Source organism: Aspergillus viridinutans (assembly GCF_018404265.1).
Source record: "Aspergillus viridinutans IFM 47045 DNA, scaffold_5, whole genome shotgun sequence".
NCBI lineage: Eukaryota > Fungi > Ascomycota > Eurotiomycetes > Eurotiales > Aspergillaceae > Aspergillus > Aspergillus viridinutans.
In genome coordinates this window covers 2651070-2672410 of record NW_025091221.1, presented here as the reverse complement: position 1 = coordinate 2672410, position 21341 = coordinate 2651070, and the positions used below count along the sequence as shown (strand labels likewise).

Sequence of the window (21341 nt, the reverse complement as noted above, 5' to 3'; positions counted from 1 at the left end):
AGATCCTTTTACTTCACCGCCCAAGCATGGCTAGTATGAAGGTACCTATTGAGAGGTAGGTATCATGTATGTGTCTATTGCTTGACGTCATGGCCACTGCCCTTCCCCACACCATGGGATCTTGCTTCCAGCCTCCTACCTTAACCGTTGGTAAAATCGACCTTATTATCTGAGCTGCCTCGATTGATTGGTCCGCAACATGACTCGATCCCTCATATCGGGATCTTCACACTGCAGCTTGTCGGCGTGTCCTTGTCTTTAGATCATGACGACGTCACTGCATAGCCTGCCAAGTACCTACTGTATGATGGCAACCCCATGTGACCTTGGTTCAGTAGTGTTCAAATAACGAAGCTCCCCCATTCAACGGACGACAATTTTGTTGAGATCTCACAACATACAGAATCATTGTTACACGGCGATATTTCCACACTCAAAATGACCACTCTCCACTGTAAGTCTGCCCTCTACTCTCAGCCCTGTGGTCTCACTGATCATTATAATAACTTATAATCGGCCAGATCTCCCTCCCGTGAAACCCTCGGCAATTGCGATGGGTACTATTTTCACCCATACGGCTTCCCTGGGTATTCTCGCACCTGTCTTTGGTGATACTTATCATCGTGCGCAGGCCGCCAATTCCAAGGAGGAATTCATCAAGTCCAAGGAGGCCGCTGGTGCAGCGGCGGCTTGGGGTAGCTCTCTGGTTGGAAGCGCTGTGCAGACTTATGGTGTTGCAGCCCTGATCAATGCTACTGGAACACTGAGCTATAAGGGAGCTGCTTATTTGGGAAGCTTGATTTTCATGGCCAGTTCCGCGCCAAGTGTGAGTATTCCGATTCTCTTACTGCAACTTTCACATGATATACTGACCTTGCATTCTGTTTCTAGTTCATCAGCCAAGTCTTCACTGAAAAGCGACCCCTCGATACTGTTGCTGTTGGGGCTGTCAGCAGAGTGTTTGAGACAGTCGGGCTTAGTCTGTTCCTTACCTGGTGGGGTACTCGCACAAATCCTTTTGATTAGGAGCGACTACTGGTTTATGGTCAGGGAAATTATTATTTTGTGAATTAAAACCTGAATTTGAATTAAGCCAGATATAGGATGCTATTGCTTGCTCATGCCAATGTCTAAAATTTCTAGTTTAGGTAACGCTTGAAGAAGGCTTATTTTGAGACACTTGATTTCTCTCTAGAAAAGTTGGATTAACAGAGGATCACAATGCCGTATCAGCACTATATCTACCCTTGGTAAATGATATTCGACATTCTGTTTCCCACTCTACCTATAAGGCATGGTGTCATTGCTTTCCACATGAGTGATTAACATAAGACGAATAGAGAGAACATAAGAGGATTCCCAGAGCATATAAATTCACTCCGATACATGGTAAGGGATATTATCCAGCGAAATTTTCTATGCACATGTAGCTAGCTAGGATGGAAGACTGGCTCTATATTATCAGGAAAAGCCTGACATTGCCATCAGCCTGCTCTATCCCACCCACCCCGCGTTTGAACACTTTTCGCTAATAGATGGTCTACGTCCCAGGACAGAAAGAGGATAACAATTCAATTCTGATGTGCAGTTAACGAATACTTAGACGAACGTCCGACAAGGATACCTAGATCCAAATGTAAGTTGGGGCAGCAAAATGCGGAGATAAAGACATACACAGCAGGATAGCCTTGACCTTGGCCAAGCTGGTACTTGGCCGCGGAAGCGCTCAGATTACAAGGAATTGGCGGCAGACCATCGGCGCCCAGGACGCCTTGGATGCCCCTCTTGTCCTTCTCAAATATGGCAGCGAGGCCACGCTGTTCTCCTTGTTGTTTAACCTCAACCAACTGCTGCTCTCCTGCCTGCCCGATCTGCAGAATATCATCCTTAGGCACCGCCCGGCTGCCTACTGTAAGAAGGCCTACAGCATCTGCCTGGTTGACTGTGCTAAGTCTGGGGTAGTTTCTCCGAACGTCGCGCTTCCAGTAAGGGTTGTCGGCAATGTCTCCTGCTGGGACAGTGACGGGATCATCATAAGATTGCGGTGGGAGTGCACCAGGGGTCGGAAGTCGATATTGCGAGTTAAGTGGTACTCCGGTAGAGCGATTGGGATCGACGGCAAGAAGACGGCGAAGACGTTCCCATATCCCGGTAGACTGAACGGTGTATTTCTGATAATCAAAAATTAGAAGTGAAAAGTACCACCATCGGCATAGTAAAAATGCCTACCTTATGGACAGCTATCGCATTCGATGCGGACTTGGCGACTTTGAGGACGTCGCGAGCCATGATGTGCTTGGAGATCCTATCCAGTTTGCGTGTCAGCCTCACAATGCCTCCATTGTCTCACTGGCCATGATGAAGACCAGTATAATGACCCTTTACTTACTTGAATTCAGACCTCCCGAGGTTCTCACTCTCACAATATGTGTATTCACTTGCCTTACGAAGGGACGGAATCAAGATGGCTAGCCGTACTCGGATGGACGAACTGTGAACGGACATTATGTTTTTCCGCCACCGTGCCTCCTGATACCCGAACATTCACTGGCAATCGGTAAGAAACGTACCCATACAACGTGTAGAAGCTTCCCTGGCTGATATCTAAATGTAAACATTAGCTTTTGACCCCTCGAGCTAATCTGATATGTGGTGTTTCAAGTCGGGTTTGGCGGGACAGAAGGAATTTTGCTGAATCTGAGATAGGATATCTTGACCCCCCAAAGTGACAGCTAGAGATATTGGCTTTCATTTTTGTAGTGGATTAAGTTTCTCTTTCATTGCAAAGATTGTCGAAGCATGAAGTATGACATGAGGTATGAAAAGTGATCTCGGAATCATTGATATTACACGGCCCTCCCAGAGCTGAAACATGCTCAAAAAATGTCTGACACTTAAACCCGACTTCCCTCATGAACTTCCAATCGCTCTTTGATCTGTCCCTGCGTCTCTTCGTTGCGTGCTGAGATCATTTGCTGTACAGCATCCACAGTTGCATCTGGCCCACCAGGTTGCAAAAGTAGGACCTTTCCTTGCTTATCAACAGCGAAAACCCCCCTTGTTGTACCTCTAGGGGCCTTCTTAAAGCCAAGAGCCGAAATGAGAGTAGACGTCGTATCACATAGTAGAGCATAGGGCAGGCTCTGCTTAGCTTTGAACGAGCTGTTCGCTTTGATGGAGTCCGCCGAAAGCCCATATATCGATAGGCCATTCGATGTTATATAATCATACTTGTCGCGAAACAAGCAAGCTTGCTTTGTGCCTAACAAACGATGAGCGTTCTTTCGACTCCTGGGATTGTTTCATCCGTTGCGGGAGCCAGGAACTATAGCGTAATACCGCTAACGAGAGGAGGGATGCAACCGCTCTTCACCGAAAATCCGCGGAGTACTACTCTCGGGACGTGCAAGGAAGAAATATGGGGGAGATAAACTCACAGCCAGGCGTGGACGCTCTAGGGTACGTGAACAAAACAATCCCAGATTTGCTTGCGTCGACGAGATGTTTGAGGGTAGTTTTCGTCCCATCATTGTGTTCTATCTCGCCACCAAAGTTATCCAAGTCGATAGTGTCACCGACAGTTGGAGGTTTCTTGTGTGAGACGTGCGTAGAGCGCTCATGTTCCTTGCCTAATTGTACCAAGGTTGGACTGGTCTCCTGATTCGTCTCTTGTATCCTTTTGCTCTTTTTTTCTGTGACACGGGTTTGTGAGGGTGCTTTCCGCTTCCTGAGTTCTACCATGATGCAAAACTGATATGCGAACAGCAGAAGGAGCAATTATTTTTAGTGGGTGGTATGTCGTCCGGTCTTCTGAGATGCTTTCAATGTTTCAATGCCGGGGGATTGAGACCTAGAAGGGCCTAGAATACCTTTTTATATGCCTAGGATCCTTCTAGCAATGGGAATCGGGATTATGCACAATTTCACACCGAGTTTATCTTCCGAGTTGGGAAGCAGCTATGGCTGTTGCGAGTTAATGAACCTCTTTCCCCTGTGGCTTAAGATGAGTTGACAACAATAGTGATAGATCACAATAGCAACATTGAGAAATGATGAGTGTTTGGGTTCACCGAGGAAAATACGAAGACAAAGGATGTCGTGACAAGTAGCAGGACATCCCTCGGAGTACCTGATAAGACATTATCATTATAACAGCATCGTACAGGATCCTTCTATATGGCTCTTTGATCAATCGCTCGTTATGATTCATTTGAACTACATGTTCATTTCTTATAGAGAGGTAGATAGTAATAGGAATATGAAGGTAGTTTATGATGCCCGTCGCATTTTGACCGCCGAGAAATTCCGATCCCCTACCGAGCCCGCCTTTTCCCGGGTTGTTTGCGAGTCGGATATGCTAAAATTTTCTTCTCCCGCGTTCCATCATTGCAGGAAAGCCTATGATCGCCGCCCAGTTTCATCATTTCTTGAAGGCTTTCTTACTCATCTGTAGTTGAATATTTGCCTCTTCTTCTATGCCCCTCCTTACTTATCGTAGGCTCTCTTTAATGAACACATAGACCTTTGCCCTTTTATACGCGATCTTATCGATCTTATCGAGTCCTGAGCTTGTTTGAATCCATTTCGACTGCTAGTCCGATTCGATCAACACGACGTTCTGCAGACTACACTTTCGATCGTGCTCTTTAGCAAGCGACTCGGTTGCTTAGCGATCTCTGCTTCTATCACTGTCTCCAAGCTTTCCCCGTCATGAAGGTCTTCTCCTCGACGTGCACCTTCGATTATTCTTGGGACGAGGTTTCGACGGCGAACTGGCGCAAGTATTGCCCTTGGAATGATAAGTCGACCCATGTTGTGGCGGTAGACACAATATCTCGGACGGTAGATCCGAAGACTGGCATTGTGGGTTTTCTCTCAATATTATCATTCTTTACATCTCGGACGAAATGGCTAACCTGAACGTCCCATCAGTTGCGTACGGAACGCCTCATCACATGTGATCAATCAGTACCGCAATGGGTTCTCTCACTGTTCGGGGGAAGCGCCACTTCTCATGTGTACGAAATCTCATATGTTGATCCTGGCGCAAAGAAGGTCACTATGTGCTCAACGAATCTCACGTGGTCTAATGTCTTGAACGTGAGAGAAACTGTTATCTACCAGCCTTCGTCATCAAAACCAGAGTCGATTACGGATTTCAGTCAAGAGGCCAAAATCACTGCCCTTTGCGGCGGCTGGCAGAAAATCAAGAATAAGGTAGAGGAGGCTAGTATCGAGAGGTTCAGCCAAAATGCCAAGAGAGGCAGAGAGGGTTTCGAAACTGTTCTTGAAATGAGCCGAAGGGTTTTCGGCGAGCAACGTGAGTTCGAGAACAAGAAATTACAGTCCTGAGCTGCCCATTTGTTGTTGAACTCGTCATCATTATAGTCATTAAGCGTTTGCATTTACTGGCGTTTTTCAAAGATGTTCTATATTTGTTGTCGATGCATGCCTTTTGAGCCGGCGTTCTGTTCAGTTTCATCTGCTTTTGTGGTCTCACTTTTGGCGCATGCATACTCTTTGATCATACTCGACGGCTTTGACGCCCCAATTCCTACGATGTTCGTGGCTTCAAAAGTGATACCAACCCGTGCTTGTTGATTTATCTTCTCTCGATATTATTCTAGTCTCTTATGTTTACTGGTTCTGCATGTGCTAAGTGAAATATGTGGAAGCAATATATCGTGTCTCATTACTCTAGAATAGAATAAATCTTGTCCTTTCCTTTGAAGGATCAATTCATGAATCTACGTGGCACCAAATGTATTACGCACCTCACGAGCACCCGCGCTCTTTGATCGATAGGCCCATTTGGAGTAAATGCCATGCACCAGTTCTGTGACTTCTACAACGGCGACATTGAGATTTGAATCAGCCAAGAAGACCGCCCAAAACAACACGACTGACACCAGCTATTTCATTCTTGGCGCTGGTTCTGCTTGCATCCTCGAACTCTCGAACGACACCTGTGACCATTATCTTCCGAAGCTTTGCGTCTGCCTTTGAGAACATCTCGCCCAAAGCAACTGTGCATACAGACGGAGTGGAGACCAAAGCTGTGAGCCTGGTATAGCAGTCAATCAATACGTCACAAAGAGTGGCGAAGGTTTCGAAATAATCCGGCTCAAATGGTAAAGACGGCGTTAAAAGATAAGAATATTCCTCCCCCGGGAGAAGTTCGGAGGCTTCACTGGTGGGGAACGAAACAACAGCGGCAGCCGCCGTCGTAGACGAGGTGATGTTCCCCGTCATGGACTTCAAGTCAGATGGGTCGCTAGATTGCATGGGAAGACCAATTTCGGTTGCAGAGCTAGCCCTCCTGCCCTTGGTCCCAGCGTGTGCCGCTCTTTTGAACATTTGCGGAATGCGCGCTCTTGCCAGAGTTGATGATGAACTTCCATCCGGTGGGTGGACTTGCTGAAATGTCTCAAATTCAATCAAAAGCGCGTTTAAGGCCCGTAAGTATTCTGACGGTGATGAATTGACGTCCAAAATTGGCGGAAGTGATAATCCGAGAAGCAGATAATTAATGGCGCGACGGGATAGTTTTCGAGGATCAAAATAGGGGATTCGGCTGATGTCAGCCCGAGAGAAGTGTACTGTGTTGAACCAATAGATACGACCTTCATGGCTGTAGCTTTATCAGCGGTTGGATTGGTGAAGAAGGGCTGCTTTCTGGTTTGAACTCACGCTTTCCTAAGGTAATCCAGAGTGGATATCCTTTTGGTAGCCATGTCGTGAATATGCTGATAGATAGCTCCAGCGCTCTGAGGACCGAATGATCCTCCCCCACTTGTCAAAGGAGGGGGCCCACCCCCTCCTACACCTTCATGTCCAACAGTCGATTTGTTCGTGTCTCTGCGAGAAATGCTAGGGGTAAATGTTGATGATATCATGCTTAAACTAAGCGCTGGACAAAGAGCAGCTCCAACAGCAAGTAAAGCAGGAAGAAGCCCGCTCTCATAGAGATATAGTTGGAGAAGACTTGTTTGTGCGCAGCAGTTGGAAAAGGAAAAAAAGAAGGTTGGTTTACGAGTTGCGGATATGCCTCGACCGATGTTGCTCAATAATTTGCAGATCTATGTACGGAATTCGGACTACGGGTAGGTAAGTTCCCCCCTGCACGAACAATAAATGGCCGGCTCTTAGTGACGCGGTCACATGATATTAGCTATTTCCATATCCAAGAAGCAACTCTGTATCTTAGCTAGTTGAGCACCCAGACTGACCAGAATCGAATCATCAAGAACTACGCTCTAATCTATTGAATTCCATCCAAATCGACTCGTAACCATCCATTTCATCAGACCCGCTACATCTCCTTCTTCATTTGGCGTCCCTGGGCAGGATCCTGGGCTGGCTCCGAGCCAGGAACGGGTTAGCCCAACCCACGGAACCTGGAGGGCGCATCCATGATAATAATAATGGTACTGATACGTACGGTAGAGAAAACGATGATTAGGATGGTAGTTGGATGATATTGATTATGGTAGGTTGTTAGATACAGATCGAAGGAAAAGAAAACAGGAACCTCTCGAGAGGAAGGGAAGTCATAATTTGTAAGGCAAATAACTCCGCTTAGTCAGTGCTGTTTGCACTGTTTGACCCGTTTTCCGTGACAGTACTTAGGAAAGTTAGGATAACCAATCTACCAACCGTGCATTCCAAGTCAAACTACGAGCGTCCCATGGCGGAACACTCGCATGCTCAGCAAGGTGCCAGGAGAACTATAGTTTATAGTTAACCTTGACCAGGCAACTGTTTATCCGTCACTTATACCGATTTATGTGGGTAAATTGGAATAACTATTTTGGCTCCCCAGTCTCCATATGCCTACCTAATAACGGTGTCGTCTATCTCGTAGCTCGTGCATAGGTATAGGTAGTATTGATGCTGCGGGTTAAGTGAAATCCCATGACATTACACAAGTCAATGTCTAAGGTAACAGTGATATACGGCGACCAACGACTGAGTACCTTTCTGTACACTCATCTGACCGAGCTTCTCAAATACGGAGTATCTCTCATATATGCTAAGTAGACGAGGAGCTGAGACGGTCTGGTCAGAGTAAATAATAATGGACTAACAGATACCCTACATCACAGATGTGACAGATAACACCCCACCCAACCCCACCTCCTTTTTGGTTTTGTAATTTCTGGCTTGATCAACTCACCTTGTCGCATCAACCTTCGAGTTTCGCCGATCTTGATACCAGACCATTTCCGCACCAAAATCGACGCGCTCGTCTACATTACAGCAAGGATCTATTTGCCAATTGCCAACAAGCGCCTCTCCAAACAATGAGTGTGTCGCCTGAAGAATTAGTCCCTGCGCCAGGACAATGGCCTGTGGATCCTCAGGATGATGTACCTATACAGGAAGATCGTATCTGGGTAGATGGGTGTTTTGACTTTAGCCATCATGGTGAGAAGTCATTCTCCTCTGCTCTCAAGTCATAGGATTCCCTAATCAAGGGTGACTGGATTGATGTAGGACACGCCGGTGCTATGCTTCAAGCCCGTAGACTGGGTAATGAACTTTATGTTGGGGTACACTCGGACGAAGCAATTCTTGAGAACAAGGGCCCGACGGTAATGACATTAGAGGAACGGTTAGTCTTTTTCTACGAGACTCGGCAGGTCAACTTAGATTGCTGATAACGGGTACCGCCTACTGCGTGCTTTAGGGTAGCTGCCGTGGAAGCATGCCGTTGGGCCACTCGTTGTATTCCACGAGCACCTTACGTGACTTCTCTCTCATGGGTGTCACACTATGGGTGCAAGTATGTCGTTCATGGCGATGATATCACATCTGATAGCAACGGAGAAGATTGCTATCGATTTGTCAAGGCAGCTGGGCGCTTTCGGGTCGTGAAGAGAACTCCTGGCATTTCTACTACCGATCTTGTCGGCCGTATGCTCCTATGCACCAAAGGGCACTTCATAAAGAGCCCTAAGGACATCCTTGCGGGAGTAGAGGGATCCGGCAATCAGGAAGAAAGGAAACAATTCGGTGTGGAGCTAATGCAAAGGATTCGGGACTATGCAACAGATGACAGTGGTTTGCGCCCTGGTCCTCATGTTTGGACTTGGACCGGTTCGAAGCCGGCGAAGGTTACCGACACGGTTGAGGAAGCTGGTACATTCGAAACTCTGGTGAATGGCAAAACAATCAAGCCAGGGCAGCGGGTAGTCTATGTGGATGGCGGCTTCGATTTGTTCTCGTCGGGTCACATCGAGTTTCTTCGAAAGGTTCTAGAGCTTGAGGAGTTGGAAGGCCGCCAACGAGGATGGTATGACTCGGAACAAGTCGAGAAGAGGCTTCACGACTTCGGTGAAGATTATCCCCCGGCTTACGTCGTTGCCGGCATTCATGATGATGATGTGATTAATCACTGGAAGGGATTCAACTATCCTATCATGAACATTTTTGAGCGGGGGCTTTGTGTCCTTCAATGCCGAGTATGTTCCTTTCCTTCAATCGATGGTTCGTACACCCTCTAATGATTTCTCCCAGTATATTCATGCTGTCATTTTCTCCGCGCCCTTCTCTCCTAGCCAGCCGTATTTGGAAGCCATGCCATTTGGTGTCCCGGATGTTGTTTACCATGGGCCAACAACATTCATTCCACTGACATACGACCCTTACGCTGCTCCCAAAAGAATGGGCATATTTAGGCAGATAAGCGATCATCCTTTTCGGCATGTGAATGCTGGTGAGGTTGTTGATAGGATACTCAAGAGCCGTGAGGCTTATGAAGAGCGACAACGAGCCAAGCTACAGAAGGGCATTATCGAAGAACTGGTTAGATCAGAAGAAAAGAGTGTGGGTGGGGAACGTGGTGCACAGTGACTTGATGATCTCTTTGTAAATTATCATGGAGTAGTGTTAAGGCTGTAGTCAATCAGATTCTAGTAGTAAGCTAATCATCTTCGCAGGTGAGGTTCTAACTCTTTCTTTGACTTTAATACCAGCTCAGACTAGAGATTACTGTAGTATGGTAAATTGCTCAGTGCCAATATATTGTCACCTAGATGAGCACAATTTGTAGCCTTCGAGTTATTGAGTAGAACAAAGGCAAAAACCACGTTCTTGCCTTTTTGAGAATATTAGTACAGCACAACATACTAGAAATCATGATAATTCTACAATGGAGAAGATGAAATAGCAAATGAGTAAAACAAAATTCTCTGCCCTTTATTGAACCTCGCACAAAAGTCGATTAATCAGCTGCCACTAGGACCCCTTTCTCCTCAAGCAGCTTTGCCAGCTCTCCGTTCTGATGCATAGACATCAGAATATCGCAACCTCCAATAAACTCCTTGTCAAGGTATAATTGGGGTATTGTTGGCCAATCGGCGTATTCCTTTATACCTATGGAAGGCCGACAGATTTAGCCAGACTGAGACTCAGACGCAGATACACACAACCTGCTGTTCCTGAAAAAGGGTCACTATACGTACCTTGACGCAGCTCGGGATCCTCCAACACGTTAAACGCAACAAATTTCTTCGGGTCAACCCCCTGCAAACCCAGAATCTGTATGCTAGCTCGAGAAAATCCACATTGTGGTGTCTCTGGAGTACCCTTCATGAAGAGAACGACAGGTGCAGACGCAATGGCTTTGTCAATTGCCGACCTTGTTTGTTCCGAGAGAAACCGGGCATGAAGGGCATGCGGCAGTTGGAAAGCCGTGAATCGTGGAGTCAAGACAAGTGGTGACCGGGAAAAAGGTCGGAATGCCTGGATGGACACAAGTGAGCTCATAATGGGCGAACAAATTGTGAGGGGCAGGTAAAGTATGCTTGACTTACAGATGCGAAAGCTTGCCTTGAAAACATCATAACTTTGTCAATACTGACCTGACTGGCCTCCCGAGAAAGATTTATCTGATACAGATAAAATGCTTGTAGTATTCTATAGACGTACTCCGTCCCTTCTCTACGTACTACCGATATAAGGTAAATGGCGAACCTTATCATGTGACGTTAGTCCCCGTAGCTCCCAGACTCCCAGTTCCCGCCACGAAACACAGGTACCCCACAAGATCGATACTGGGGGTTGCGGATGAAAAAGAATTGTCCGAATCACATCGCCATCAGCCTTGAATCGTCCCGATCTATCTAAATATAGGGCGGTACTTGACTCTATCAGCTAGTCTTGGATGGGCTTTGGCAGTCCTCAATCACTCGAATCCACGACGGCTGACATCATCGCATTTGATAACGGTTCCTGTCTGAGTGTAGTCATTGTGTGGAACGTCGAAGAAGATCGATGGAAGGCACTGGGACTTCCTCCGCTGAAGAACAATTCAAAGATAAGAAAATGCACATTCTTTTAGCAGCAAGCGGGAGTGTGGCAGCGATAAAATTGCCAAATATCGCGGAGGCACTTGGCCGGCACAAAAATGTCTGTATTCGCATAATTGTGACCAAGTCTGCGGAGAAATTCCTTTCAGGTCAAAGCTCAGAGCAACCTCCACTCGATGCGCTAAAGCAGCTACCCGGGGTTGATGCTATTTACCGAGACGAAGACGAGTGGAAAGATCCCTGGATTCGTGGCGAGCCAATTTTGCATATTGAGCTTAGAAAATGGGCCCACGTACTGGTTGTCGCCCCTCTATCGGCCAACACGATGGCGAAGATGACAATGGGGATTGCAGATAACCTGCTTCTTTCCGTCATTAGAGCGTGGGATACCACCGGGAAAGTGGACTTTGGTCTCAAAGACAGAAAGCCTGTAGTGTTCGTTGCTCCAGGTGAGATGCATTAATATATTTTGGATCAGTGTCAAATTTTGTTCTAACTATCAATAGCCATGAACACCGCGATGTGGAATCACCCAGTTACTAAAAGCCAACTCAAGATCTTAACAGATGAATGGGGTGTGAGTGGGACAAATGAAGAGGGTTGGGTCTCTGTACTTCACCCAATCGAAAAATCTCTTGCTTGTGGTGATACTGGTAATGGTGCAATGATGGATTGGAAGGATATAGTCAACGTAATAGAGCATCATCTTGGTGTCAATAGTGTTAAGATGAAAGAGATTCGCTGCGGAAGTTGAAAGTAACCTTTATCCTGTACTATGTTTGTGAGTGCTATCCTCTTAATGTTCATCATTACCGCTTTTATACAGGCCAGTGGTTTGAGCTATATACTCAGAGAACATCCCCAAAGTGATGCCGCCCCCAGTCAGCAAACATCCGTTCTTGAACCACCACCAGCAGTTCCTGACATTCTTCAATTGAGCCTTCCAAATCATGATACCGAGGGAAACGGCTGCACTGCCGCAGGTGCCGACGAAAAAGATGGGTCCAGCACCTGCTGCTACTCCTGCAGTAGCGAGCAGCGCTACTTGAACTGCCGCCAGACCAGAAAGAACTGTCTTAGTGTTATGCTCATGTCGAAGGGCAATTGACTTGATCCCCGCAGCGACATCGTCTTTGATGTCCATATGTGCGTAGATCATATCGTACAGCACAGTCCAGGCAACACAGCTAGAATACAAGGCTGCTGCGGCTTCCAAAGCAGCATGGTTGCTAAGAAGATCAACACCCAGCGCTGGAAATCCCATGATAGCACCCCACGAGAATGTGAGACCCAGAACAGCCTGAGGGTAGTAAGTGACGCGCTTGGCGAGAGGATATGTCGTCACCAAGAGGAGGCTGGGAATACCATACCAGAGACACTGGGTGGGAAATTGTAACAGGACAGCTAGTCCGGCTAGAAGTTGGGAACCGGTGAAAACCAACGCCTTCTTAGGAGATAGGGCACCTCGCGCAATCGGCCGGAATTTTGTGCGTTCGACATACGGGTCCAGATTCCTGTCCCATAAATCATTGATCGCACAACCGGCGCCTCTCATGATTAATGCACCCGTGAAAAAAAGACCAGTAGTGGCAAGAATCTGCATAGGTGTGGCAGATGCCATAGGTGCCGCGAGGAGTGTCGAGAAAATACACGGGAAGAAGAGGTAGTATGTGCCAGTCGGTTTATCGAGGCGTATCAACTCAGCGTACGGAATCCATGATTCGGGAAGTGAAGCAACGAAGCCTTTTTGGGGAGGTATATAGTGTGTTGCCGGGTTATTGTCCGTTGTGGCTGCTGGGCGATCTGTCGAGGATGGGGACTGGGAAGAATGTGGCCGGTAACTTATGAGAGATGTTGTCCCTTTGATGATTGCTGACCTGGGTTTGGCAGTATACGCTGATTCGGGCCCCGTTGAAATGACCCCCGGCGAGGCAGTCAAGGAATTGCGATTGCGAAATAAGCGGTAGCGCTTATCGTTCAAGAGACTACTCCATGTTCCATGACGTCTGCAAATCTGAACAGGGCGAACAGGAGGGAAGTAAGAGAACTGCAATCTCATTTTATAATGAGCTGTGATCGCGGAGAGCCTCCACAGATTGTTCCTCGACGAGATTCAGCCCAGATAGAGCTTCCCGACTGATTCCTACTACACGAAACAAGGGTTAGTCATGGATAACCAAGAAACAGCTAGAGCTGAGCAAAGCTGGTTATCATCGGTCAGATTACTCCCGTACCGCGATTGAAATAGCACCAGATGCACTACCATGTGTCTCCCCACAATTAGTGTACACCTACTTAATAGCAATAGGACATCTGGAAGAGCCGTTTGGGCTTCCTTCTCAGTCTCCCAAGTTCAAACCGTCGTACCAGTAAGATGCATGGAAATCAAAAATATTTCACGTGCCTGCCAGATTTCACAACCTGTAGTTGATCCACCTGCCCCAGAGAGGAATAGCGCATGCAGGTAGTAGATCACATACCTGAGTTCTGGACTAATCAACCCAAGGAGGGTTGACCTTCAAGGAGGACGCGAAGTATCGACTATTCCGAAGTCTAGGGTGTTGGGACATCCATAAACACCTGGGACTGGGTCGCTGCCCTACTATGACTAGCAAAGGAAGCTTCAAAAGTCATTGTAGACCGCTGCCAAAGCAACAACAACAATTCGAGTTGTTTCCTAAGAAGCTGGCCGCGTTCGATCATTACCTCATGTCAGCGCGACTACAACCCGCTCTTTTACAGCTCTACCATATTCAAGCGGATATCGAACGACTGCCTGGTCACTGAACATAGCTGCACACATACATCTATTCAGTTTATGAAGACAGACCGGCAGCGCTGCCTTAGTGATCGTGAAGCATTTGGAAGTCCTCACCGCTGAGACAATGCCCGACTGCCGACTTCTCTCAGTAACACATCGCGATTAGTGACACCGCAGATCAAGCAATTCTGGACCTTGACGAGCTTTTCTTTCGTAACTATCATTTGATATACGGTCTTCGAAGCAAAATGCCCGCCCAGCGTCCCCGTGCGGCCTTTGAACCAATTCCACCTGACCTGGACGTCGCTGCACTCGTGGAATCTACACCAAATTTTGAGTACGTGGTCAGAATCCATTGCAACTCCATTGATGAACACGGTCTGGACAATTTCGACAAACTCGTTCGCTTGCATGTCATTCTAGGCGGAAAGCCTTTAGTGATTGAAGGTTTTCATGAGAGGCTAGACCGCTCTGTGTTCTCTGAGAAATGGCTAAGGAGCCATCATTCAACGAAGAGTAAGTCTACAAGCTTAGTGATACTATCTCGTACCTATGAGTTCCTGTCTAATCTTAGACTCGCATTTCAAAGAGGAGATTGCTCGAAATTTGACCACGAAGAGTAATCTTCCGCTCTCGATTGGCCACTACTTGAAGAACATGCCACTCTTAACTGATCAGTGGAATTCATTTAATTACAAAAACTCTGATCGACAGCGGATCTATCTAAAAGATATTGATTGTCCGCAGACATGGCACGATCATTTAAAGAATCTCATTCCCCCGCCGCTTTTTTACCTGAATAAATATCCAGAAGCATTTCAAGGCCCAGGTGCAGAATCAGTCGCACCTACTGAAGGGCACCACCACGCGGAACCCGCAAAGAAAGTTGGAAAACCTGGTGACCTCATGAGCTGCCTTCCGGCGAGCATGCGCGCCGAAAATCTCATGTGTTACATCGGTCATGAAGGCACCTATACACCGTCACATTACGAAATGTGCGCAAGTCTAGGTCAGAATATAATGGTTGAGGCATCGGATGGCTCAGTCGAGTATGGCATGAAAACTATGCCAGGGTCGTCCATCTGGTTCATGACGGAGAGCAAGGATCGGCGAGTCGTCTCCGAATACTGGCAGTCGACACTGGGCCATGACATCGATATTGAGGATCATTTCGCGCAGATCAATGCCTGGAAAGCCGCTCCGTTCAGAACGTATATCGTTGAGCAAAGGCCAGGTGATTTTGTTCTGATTCCCCCGCTGGCAGCGCACCAGGTCTGGAATCGCGGAACAAGGACGATGAAAGTGGCTTGGAATCGAACTACTGTGGAAACTCTGAGCCTAGCCTTGAGTGAAGCCCTTCCGCATGCTAGGATGGTCTGCCGAGATGAGCAGTACAAGAACAAGGCAATTGTGTTCTATTCGCTTGAGCATTACTCAAAGCTCCTTGAGAGAGTCGATGCGAAAAGTATGGATAGCAAGCAGCAACTGTTGCTCAAAGACTTTGAGCATCTTTTCGCACTGTATACCCAGATTTTGCTATCTGAGAGCTTCTCACAGGATAAAGCGGAAGAGAAGGACATCGAATACATTCCCTTTGACAGTAATATCACCTGTTCATACTGCAGGTGCAATATTTTTAATCGATTCTTGACTTGCCCGTGGTGCGCGGAGGGACAGACTGTCGATGGCGATGACCCCTACGATATCTGCATGGAATGTTATGTCATGGGCAGAAGCTGCGCTTGCCTCTCGAGATTAAAGTGGGCCGAACAATTTCCTTGGAGTGAGCTGACCGGGAAATATGAAAATTGGCGAGACCAAATATGTCGGCTCGACAAGAGCAATCTGAGCGGTCAGATATTTTGGCCTCTCACTGAGGAGCGAGCTCGCTACGGCAAGAAAACGCTAGCTGAGATGTGCCAAGAGGAACTGAAAAGGCGACCGTGGGTTGATATCACCCAACCAGTGACGCGCAAGATCGAGGGCAATTTGAGCGATTCAGAAAGTCCTGCTCGAAAACGGAGGAAGACTCGCCTCAACCACGAATCCGAAGAGGGTGGTCGCTGCCACATCTGCAAGTATATTGAGCCAATATGGAAGCTCGCTTCTTGCGACTATTGCAACCAAAACTACTGTTACGGTAGTCTGTTTAGAGCCTTCAATATTCAACCACAAGAAACCATGGAAATGTATCGTTGGATGTGCCCTAAATGCCAAAAGATTTGCAGTTGCGCAGCGTGCCGTCGAGATCCCTCGATGAAACCATTCGAACCAACCTGTACACTACTTGGCCATGATACAAGGAAAATAGCGGATCCTCGCAGTGTGGAAAGCCTGGTCGACTTCCGGCAGTCGAATCTCAGGTGGTTAAAAAAGGCAGGTGACGATGAGATAGAAAGGCTGAAGAAGCATCAAAAAGAGGCAGATGAAAAGCGTCAACAAGCTATGATTGAATATCGCATTCAGTTAGAGGGTTCTCCTCGAGTATCCGCCCCGGCGACGGAATATGGGGATATACCAGTCGATCCCGCATTGGAGAAATTAAGTTGCTCGATTCTTACCCCGCCAGCGTCCATCACTCCCTGAGACAGAGAAAAGAAGGTCTTAAAACGGGAGAGAACCAGAACGTATCTGGTTCGGCTTCATCTCAATTAGGCGGTTTAGGACGGATCAGGCGCGAGTGTGACAAACCATTCGTGGTACGATTCAATAATGAGAGAGGGCTAATCTACTCAGCGTCTGGGAATCAGTATGGGGTGTGATATGCAAGGATATTTGTTCTTTCCAGGCCCAGCTCTATCGTTGAGATTTGAGCACGTTTTGAGCACGTTTCTGACCCCCAGGCATGCTGCTTATCGTCGCTGATTACATATAGAGTATGTTAGTGACAGAAACAAGACATTCCAGAGAGGAACAAGTGAACCTAGGGTCGTTCGACACGCGCAGGATTCGCCTAGGCGCCCTTGTAATCATAGCGGAGGTTCTCAAGATGCCTTATGTCGACGGACGCCATTACTTTCCGCGCTATCAAAATGGTCGCGAGTATTGCTGTGGCGCATAAGCTCTCGCACTTGAGGGCAGAACATGCCGGTCAGTAGACAGTGGCGGGCCGGAGACTCACCTGCCGGAATGGAATATGTGACGACGGCAGTCGGCGAGGCCATTATAGACGCAAGCGCCAATAATGCACACAATGCAACGTTAGTAGGGATGGCATATTTTTGGACAGACATGATGAGGTCTGTCTTTGTCATTGGCCTTTTCCCTTTGGGATCTGGACGCTCGATTGCATGATACTTCATAGTATAGGCCGTTAACAACAGAGAAATGACACTCAGAATGGAGAGAAGTCGTTCAGGTAAAGTCGATGAGCTTGAGATAATCGGTGGGACGTATATCATTGCTGACAAGAGGGGAATGACCGAGAAGATGATCTACATGCATCATCATGTTTAGCTCTGATTTCTGCGTTGACAATGTCAACGAGGATAGAGAAGTGTTCACAGTATACTCAGAATTCCGCTTGTCATTCCGTGCCTGTAATTGTCTAATTACAAGGTCTTGTTCTACAAATTCCTATCAGTATATATTATATGCCATTATGAAAAGACAGAACAGACCTTCTTCGTCCAGCTCTTCTCGGCCCTGTTCATCATCGCCTGAATCGTCAGGGTAGCGAAACGCTTTGCGAAGTCTTGTAGTAGCCATCAATCAGACGTCTAGCTGTATTGACCGATACGTTGAGGTAACTCTTTGGGAACAGAGCAGAAAGAGCTCCTAGGACGATCCAGCATGACGTACAACGGCGCTGGCTCAGGATCCCGGAGGGTTGGTTTGCCTTGTTTGGCAACTTTGTTCGTTTAGGTAGTCGCTGGTGCGAAACATTCTACTCCGTACCACCTGGGCTACCACTCACTGCATGACGGTTGCCTACTTGTTACTCGTCCTTTCTCTGCTCCTGTTAGTTCCTCACAACTGATCTGACAATGGCGCTTCATACTGCGCAAAGGCGCATTGGCGTCCCACAAGCCTTCCTGTTTCGTCGCCGCAATATGCCTCCTCACCGCAGTCTTATCCCCGCCCCCAAGGCCAACTCGGGCCCTTTGATGGAGCGACGGGCGGATCGAGAGCTTCCTTCTATCAATACTGAGAAGCGCCGATGGATCAAGACGCTGCCGATATTTGTGGTAGTCGTGGGAGCTGCAATGCTTGGCATATTTAATTACCAGAAGTCGTCGTCGAGCGTCGTGAGCAGCACGCTATATGCCCTTCGAACGTCACCTCGTGCACGGGAAATCCTCGGAGACGAGATCTACTTTGCTCAAAAGATACCGTGGATTAGCGGGGAAATGAATCAGCTTCATGGTCGTATTGATATCTCCTTCTGGGTGAAGGGGACAAAGAGTCAAGGAAAAATGCGGTTCCGAAGCATTAGGCCGGACCGCATGAGCTTTGTGCGTGACTCTGCCTCATACACCACTTTGAAGACCCAGCTAACAGTTGTCGCATCTGAACAGTTCCGCACTGAAGAATGGAGCCTAGAGACGGAGGACGGTCAAGTCGTGCAGCTACTTGACCATGACAGCGACCCTTTTCGCCAAAGCAATTGAACCATCATTCGGACACAGAACCCCACCAAGGATCATTGGCACACATGATTTTTATAGGTTTGTACAACGGAGTAACCTTCATGCATAGGATTAGGCGTTTTTTGGGCTTCGGACAGTCAGCTCCACCGGCTATAGCGTGTGGAGAGACCGTTCGAGTGATTCGGAGGAAATGCCAAACAGGATATCATTTATGTATCATATACAGACGCCGCTCTAGAAACAGGATAGTGTAATAGTACATTGAAGGGATCAAGACTCCAATATCTCCTCGTGGGCTATGCAGTCGATTCGGATACAGGCGCAACATTTGGCCAGGGCTTTTTGATAGCGTCCTGAATCCTGACTACGCATCCTTTGGGCCCGCTGACGGAACCTGAAACAAGATCAATATCGACCATTCAACAATGCTGTATTGAACGCTGGGTAGCAGAAAACATACCGTTGACAACGACAATACCGCTCTCTGCGTCGACCTTAAGGACCTTCAAGTTCTGTACAGTATTTTGCTCATTACCCATGTTTCCCGCCATTTTCTTTCCAGGATACACTCTGGAACCACCACCTTGACTAGGCCCCGCTGAACCAAGCGACCGATGGGTTAAACTGACACCGTGACTGCGGTCCTGTCCGTGAAAGCCGTGTCGCTTCATCACACCGGCGAACCCTTTACCCTTAGAGTTGGACCGCGCATCGACATACTGACCTTCCTGAAACCAGTTTGCATTGATTATTTGGCCGACAGGTAAGAGGCCACTCTCATCTTTGACTCGGAACTCGTAAACGTGTCTCTTTGGCGAGACACCGTTGGTCGAAAAATGGCCTAAGAGTGACTTCGTCACATTGCTGGGATGCTTCCAACCGGCACCGACCTGAACGGCATTATAGCCATGCGTCTGTCTTGTCTTGTGTGAAACGACTTGTACTCGATCGAGCTGCAGAACAGTGCAAGCGATGCGTTTCCCAGTTTCGGCATCGTATACAGCGGTCATTCCTTTCTTGATAGCGACGGCACCGGTCCGAAGAGGTAGGGTATTCGCCTTGCGTTCCAAAGCAGCTGTGGTCGTCGACTTAAGCACAGGTAATTCAGGACCGATATTGAACCGAGAGGGTTTAGGTGGATTTAATGATTTTATGCCGAAAGATCGTACAGACACATTGCCAGTGATAGTGAGCGATTGAGGACCCAGGAAGAGAATGGGAAGCTGCGTCAGCTTCCTTGACAGTCGGGGTGGCATGATGAGTATCGTTTGACTGGTGATTCAATGATAATCGAAACAGTCTCTCCCTTCGGCTTTCTTTTGAGATTTTCCCAACTGCGGAGAGCGTACGGAGAAGGGCTAAGGCGGTCAAGAGCTTTTTGCCTGAGGTGTCAATATCGGGTAAATATACAAACAGCCAATGGGAGTGATTACTGGGAGGATCTCTTCACCAAGAACTAGTACAGATGATAAAGGAATGGTCCAGATGGAAGTAAGTTATTGAAACGGACTTTCATCATGCTAAGTCCAGGCGAAGTCCTTATCCAGGTGTATCCGTCGCCTGCACAACAGAATCATGCAGAGTGTGTCATCCCGGTGCCCGGACGTATCGGCACGCCGAGAACCGGAAACTGTATCGAATCCTCAATTGATAACTTATTATTTTCTTCCCTTGGTGGCACGTCATTAAGAGTGAAAGCATCAACTCCTCATAGGTGCTCTTCAGCCTGTCTTTTCAACCTTCTAAAGCAATTGATCAACAGCTTGGCTCCTGCAATTCCCTCTTAATCATGTCCTTGAGATTCATATCTACACCGCGGTGGTTTTCGCACTTCATCGGTCAAGCCGGCCATGCGCCCTCATTATCTGTCAGAAAGAATGTCACATTTCCACAGACGCTGTTTACGCCCAATGTAGTTGCTTCATTCCCGTCTCATCATGCATTTGCTTCCTCCCCCGCTTGGAAGCCCAATCTACACTATCGATTCTTTTCCCGCCGATCGGGGTCAACTACTAATTTTACATACAATCCCTCCAGCACTCTGCAACGGTCAACCTTCCGGCGATTCAATTCATCGAGGGCGAATCAATCGGCACGGCCGGCTGAATCAGGCTCGCTGTCTCAGCGGCTGAAAAAGCTGTCCCGGGAGTATGGCTGGGCTGCGCTGGGTGTTTACCTGTTGTTATCAGCCATGGATTTTCCCTTCTGTTTCATTGCGGTCCGCCAGCTGGGCGCAGAACGAATAGGCCACTACGAACATGTTGTCGTCGAAACAGTGAAAGGCTTATTTGGAGCAAAGTCTGCACCGGAGGAACAGAGCCAGGACGAGGTCTCAGCTACCCAGTCTGGCCAGCAAACCACAGAAGCTCAGAAGAAGAATAATGGCGACGGAGCCAGTATGGTGTCCCCTGACTTGTCTTAATCCCCATCTCTTCTCTGAAGTTTTGCTGATCCGTACGTTCTTTTCTTTGCGCAGGTCTGTGGACTCAGCTCGCCCTGGCGTATGCAGTTCACAAGAGTCTAATCTTCATTCGCGTACCCCTCACCGCCGCCATCACCCCCAAAGTCGTCAAGGTCCTAAGAGTATGGGGGTGGGATCTCGCGAAGCGGAGGCCAAGGGGCATGTAAGCTCCGGAATCGCTCCTTGCGAAGTCGCACTTCGAACACGTCGTTGAGCAC

General features: G+C 47.8%; 13 protein-coding genes across 13 annotated transcripts; 7 read left to right on the top strand and 6 right to left on the bottom strand.

Annotated features, from left to right (window-relative positions):
* Positions 1-438: 438 nt before the first annotated feature.
* On the top strand, positions 439-1026 carry Aspvir_007853 (DUF1761 domain-containing protein; the record flags this gene model as incomplete). Its single annotated transcript, XM_043271030.1, has 3 exons — positions 439-454; positions 522-826; positions 892-1026. 3 exons carry the CDS (start codon positions 439-441, stop codon positions 1024-1026), a joined length of 456 nt encoding a protein of 151 aa, XP_043126965.1.
* Positions 1027-1599: 573 nt separating this feature from the next.
* On the bottom strand, positions 1600-2505 carry Aspvir_007852 (putative NADH-ubiquinone oxidoreductase 21 kDa subunit; the record flags this gene model as incomplete). The annotated part of the gene is made up of 4 exons (XM_043271029.1): positions 1600-1624; positions 1675-2171; positions 2230-2305; positions 2390-2505. 4 exons carry the CDS (start codon positions 2503-2505, stop codon positions 1600-1602), a joined length of 714 nt encoding a protein of 237 aa, XP_043126964.1.
* Positions 2506-2894: 389 nt separating this feature from the next.
* Aspvir_007851 (thioredoxin peroxidase DOT5) lies at positions 2895-3741 on the bottom strand (the record flags this gene model as incomplete). The annotated part of the gene is made up of 2 exons (XM_043271028.1): positions 2895-3262; positions 3438-3741. 2 exons carry the CDS (start codon positions 3739-3741, stop codon positions 2895-2897), a joined length of 672 nt encoding a protein of 223 aa, XP_043126963.1.
* A 969-nt stretch (positions 3742-4710) lies between these two features.
* Positions 4711-5352, top strand: Aspvir_007850 (putative mitochondrial protein sorting (Msf1); the record flags this gene model as incomplete). The annotated part of the gene is made up of 2 exons (XM_043271027.1): positions 4711-4863; positions 4933-5352. The coding sequence occupies 2 exons, from the start codon at positions 4711-4713 to the stop codon at positions 5350-5352; spliced, it is 573 nt and encodes a 190-aa protein (XP_043126962.1).
* Positions 5353-5871: 519 nt separating this feature from the next.
* Aspvir_007849 (uncharacterized protein) lies at positions 5872-6734 on the bottom strand (the record flags this gene model as incomplete). Its single annotated transcript, XM_043271026.1, has 2 exons — positions 5872-6631; positions 6691-6734. 2 exons carry the CDS (start codon positions 6732-6734, stop codon positions 5872-5874), a joined length of 804 nt encoding a protein of 267 aa, XP_043126961.1.
* Positions 6735-8303: 1569 nt separating this feature from the next.
* On the top strand, positions 8304-9855 carry Aspvir_007848 (ethanolamine-phosphate cytidylyltransferase; the record flags this gene model as incomplete). The annotated part of the gene is made up of 4 exons (XM_043271025.1): positions 8304-8427; positions 8497-8614; positions 8690-9464; positions 9520-9855. 4 exons carry the CDS (start codon positions 8304-8306, stop codon positions 9853-9855), a joined length of 1353 nt encoding a protein of 450 aa, XP_043126960.1.
* Positions 9856-10225: 370 nt separating this feature from the next.
* On the bottom strand, positions 10226-10770 carry Aspvir_007847 (monothiol glutaredoxin GRX5; the record flags this gene model as incomplete). Its single annotated transcript, XM_043271024.1, has 2 exons — positions 10226-10377; positions 10467-10770. 2 exons carry the CDS (start codon positions 10768-10770, stop codon positions 10226-10228), a joined length of 456 nt encoding a protein of 151 aa, XP_043126959.1.
* A 507-nt stretch (positions 10771-11277) lies between these two features.
* Positions 11278-12066, top strand: Aspvir_007846 (putative flavoprotein; the record flags this gene model as incomplete). Its single annotated transcript, XM_043271023.1, has 2 exons — positions 11278-11761; positions 11819-12066. 2 exons carry the CDS (start codon positions 11278-11280, stop codon positions 12064-12066), a joined length of 732 nt encoding a protein of 243 aa, XP_043126958.1.
* Positions 12067-12108: 42 nt separating this feature from the next.
* Aspvir_007845 (putative para-hydroxybenzoate-polyprenyltransferase Coq2) lies at positions 12109-13371 on the bottom strand (the record flags this gene model as incomplete). The annotated part of the gene is made up of 1 exon (XM_043271022.1): positions 12109-13371. The coding sequence occupies one exon, from the start codon at positions 13369-13371 to the stop codon at positions 12109-12111; it is 1263 nt and encodes a 420-aa protein (XP_043126957.1).
* A 950-nt stretch (positions 13372-14321) lies between these two features.
* On the top strand, positions 14322-16659 carry Aspvir_007844 (putative JmjC domain protein; the record flags this gene model as incomplete). Its single annotated transcript, XM_043271021.1, has 2 exons — positions 14322-14589; positions 14663-16659. The coding sequence occupies 2 exons, from the start codon at positions 14322-14324 to the stop codon at positions 16657-16659; spliced, it is 2265 nt and encodes a 754-aa protein (XP_043126956.1).
* A 1400-nt stretch (positions 16660-18059) lies between these two features.
* Aspvir_007843 (cytochrome c oxidase assembly factor 1 family protein) lies at positions 18060-18683 on the top strand (the record flags this gene model as incomplete). The annotated part of the gene is made up of 2 exons (XM_043271020.1): positions 18060-18527; positions 18591-18683. The coding sequence occupies 2 exons, from the start codon at positions 18060-18062 to the stop codon at positions 18681-18683; spliced, it is 561 nt and encodes a 186-aa protein (XP_043126955.1).
* A 275-nt stretch (positions 18684-18958) lies between these two features.
* Positions 18959-19918, bottom strand: Aspvir_007842 (mitochondrial 54S ribosomal protein uL3m; the record flags this gene model as incomplete). The annotated part of the gene is made up of 2 exons (XM_043271019.1): positions 18959-19056; positions 19123-19918. The coding sequence occupies 2 exons, from the start codon at positions 19916-19918 to the stop codon at positions 18959-18961; spliced, it is 894 nt and encodes a 297-aa protein (XP_043126954.1).
* A 533-nt stretch (positions 19919-20451) lies between these two features.
* Positions 20452-21290, top strand: Aspvir_007841 (FAM210 family protein; the record flags this gene model as incomplete). Its single annotated transcript, XM_043271018.1, has 2 exons — positions 20452-21058; positions 21139-21290. The coding sequence occupies 2 exons, from the start codon at positions 20452-20454 to the stop codon at positions 21288-21290; spliced, it is 759 nt and encodes a 252-aa protein (XP_043126953.1).
* Between the last annotated feature and the right edge of the window lie 51 nt (positions 21291-21341).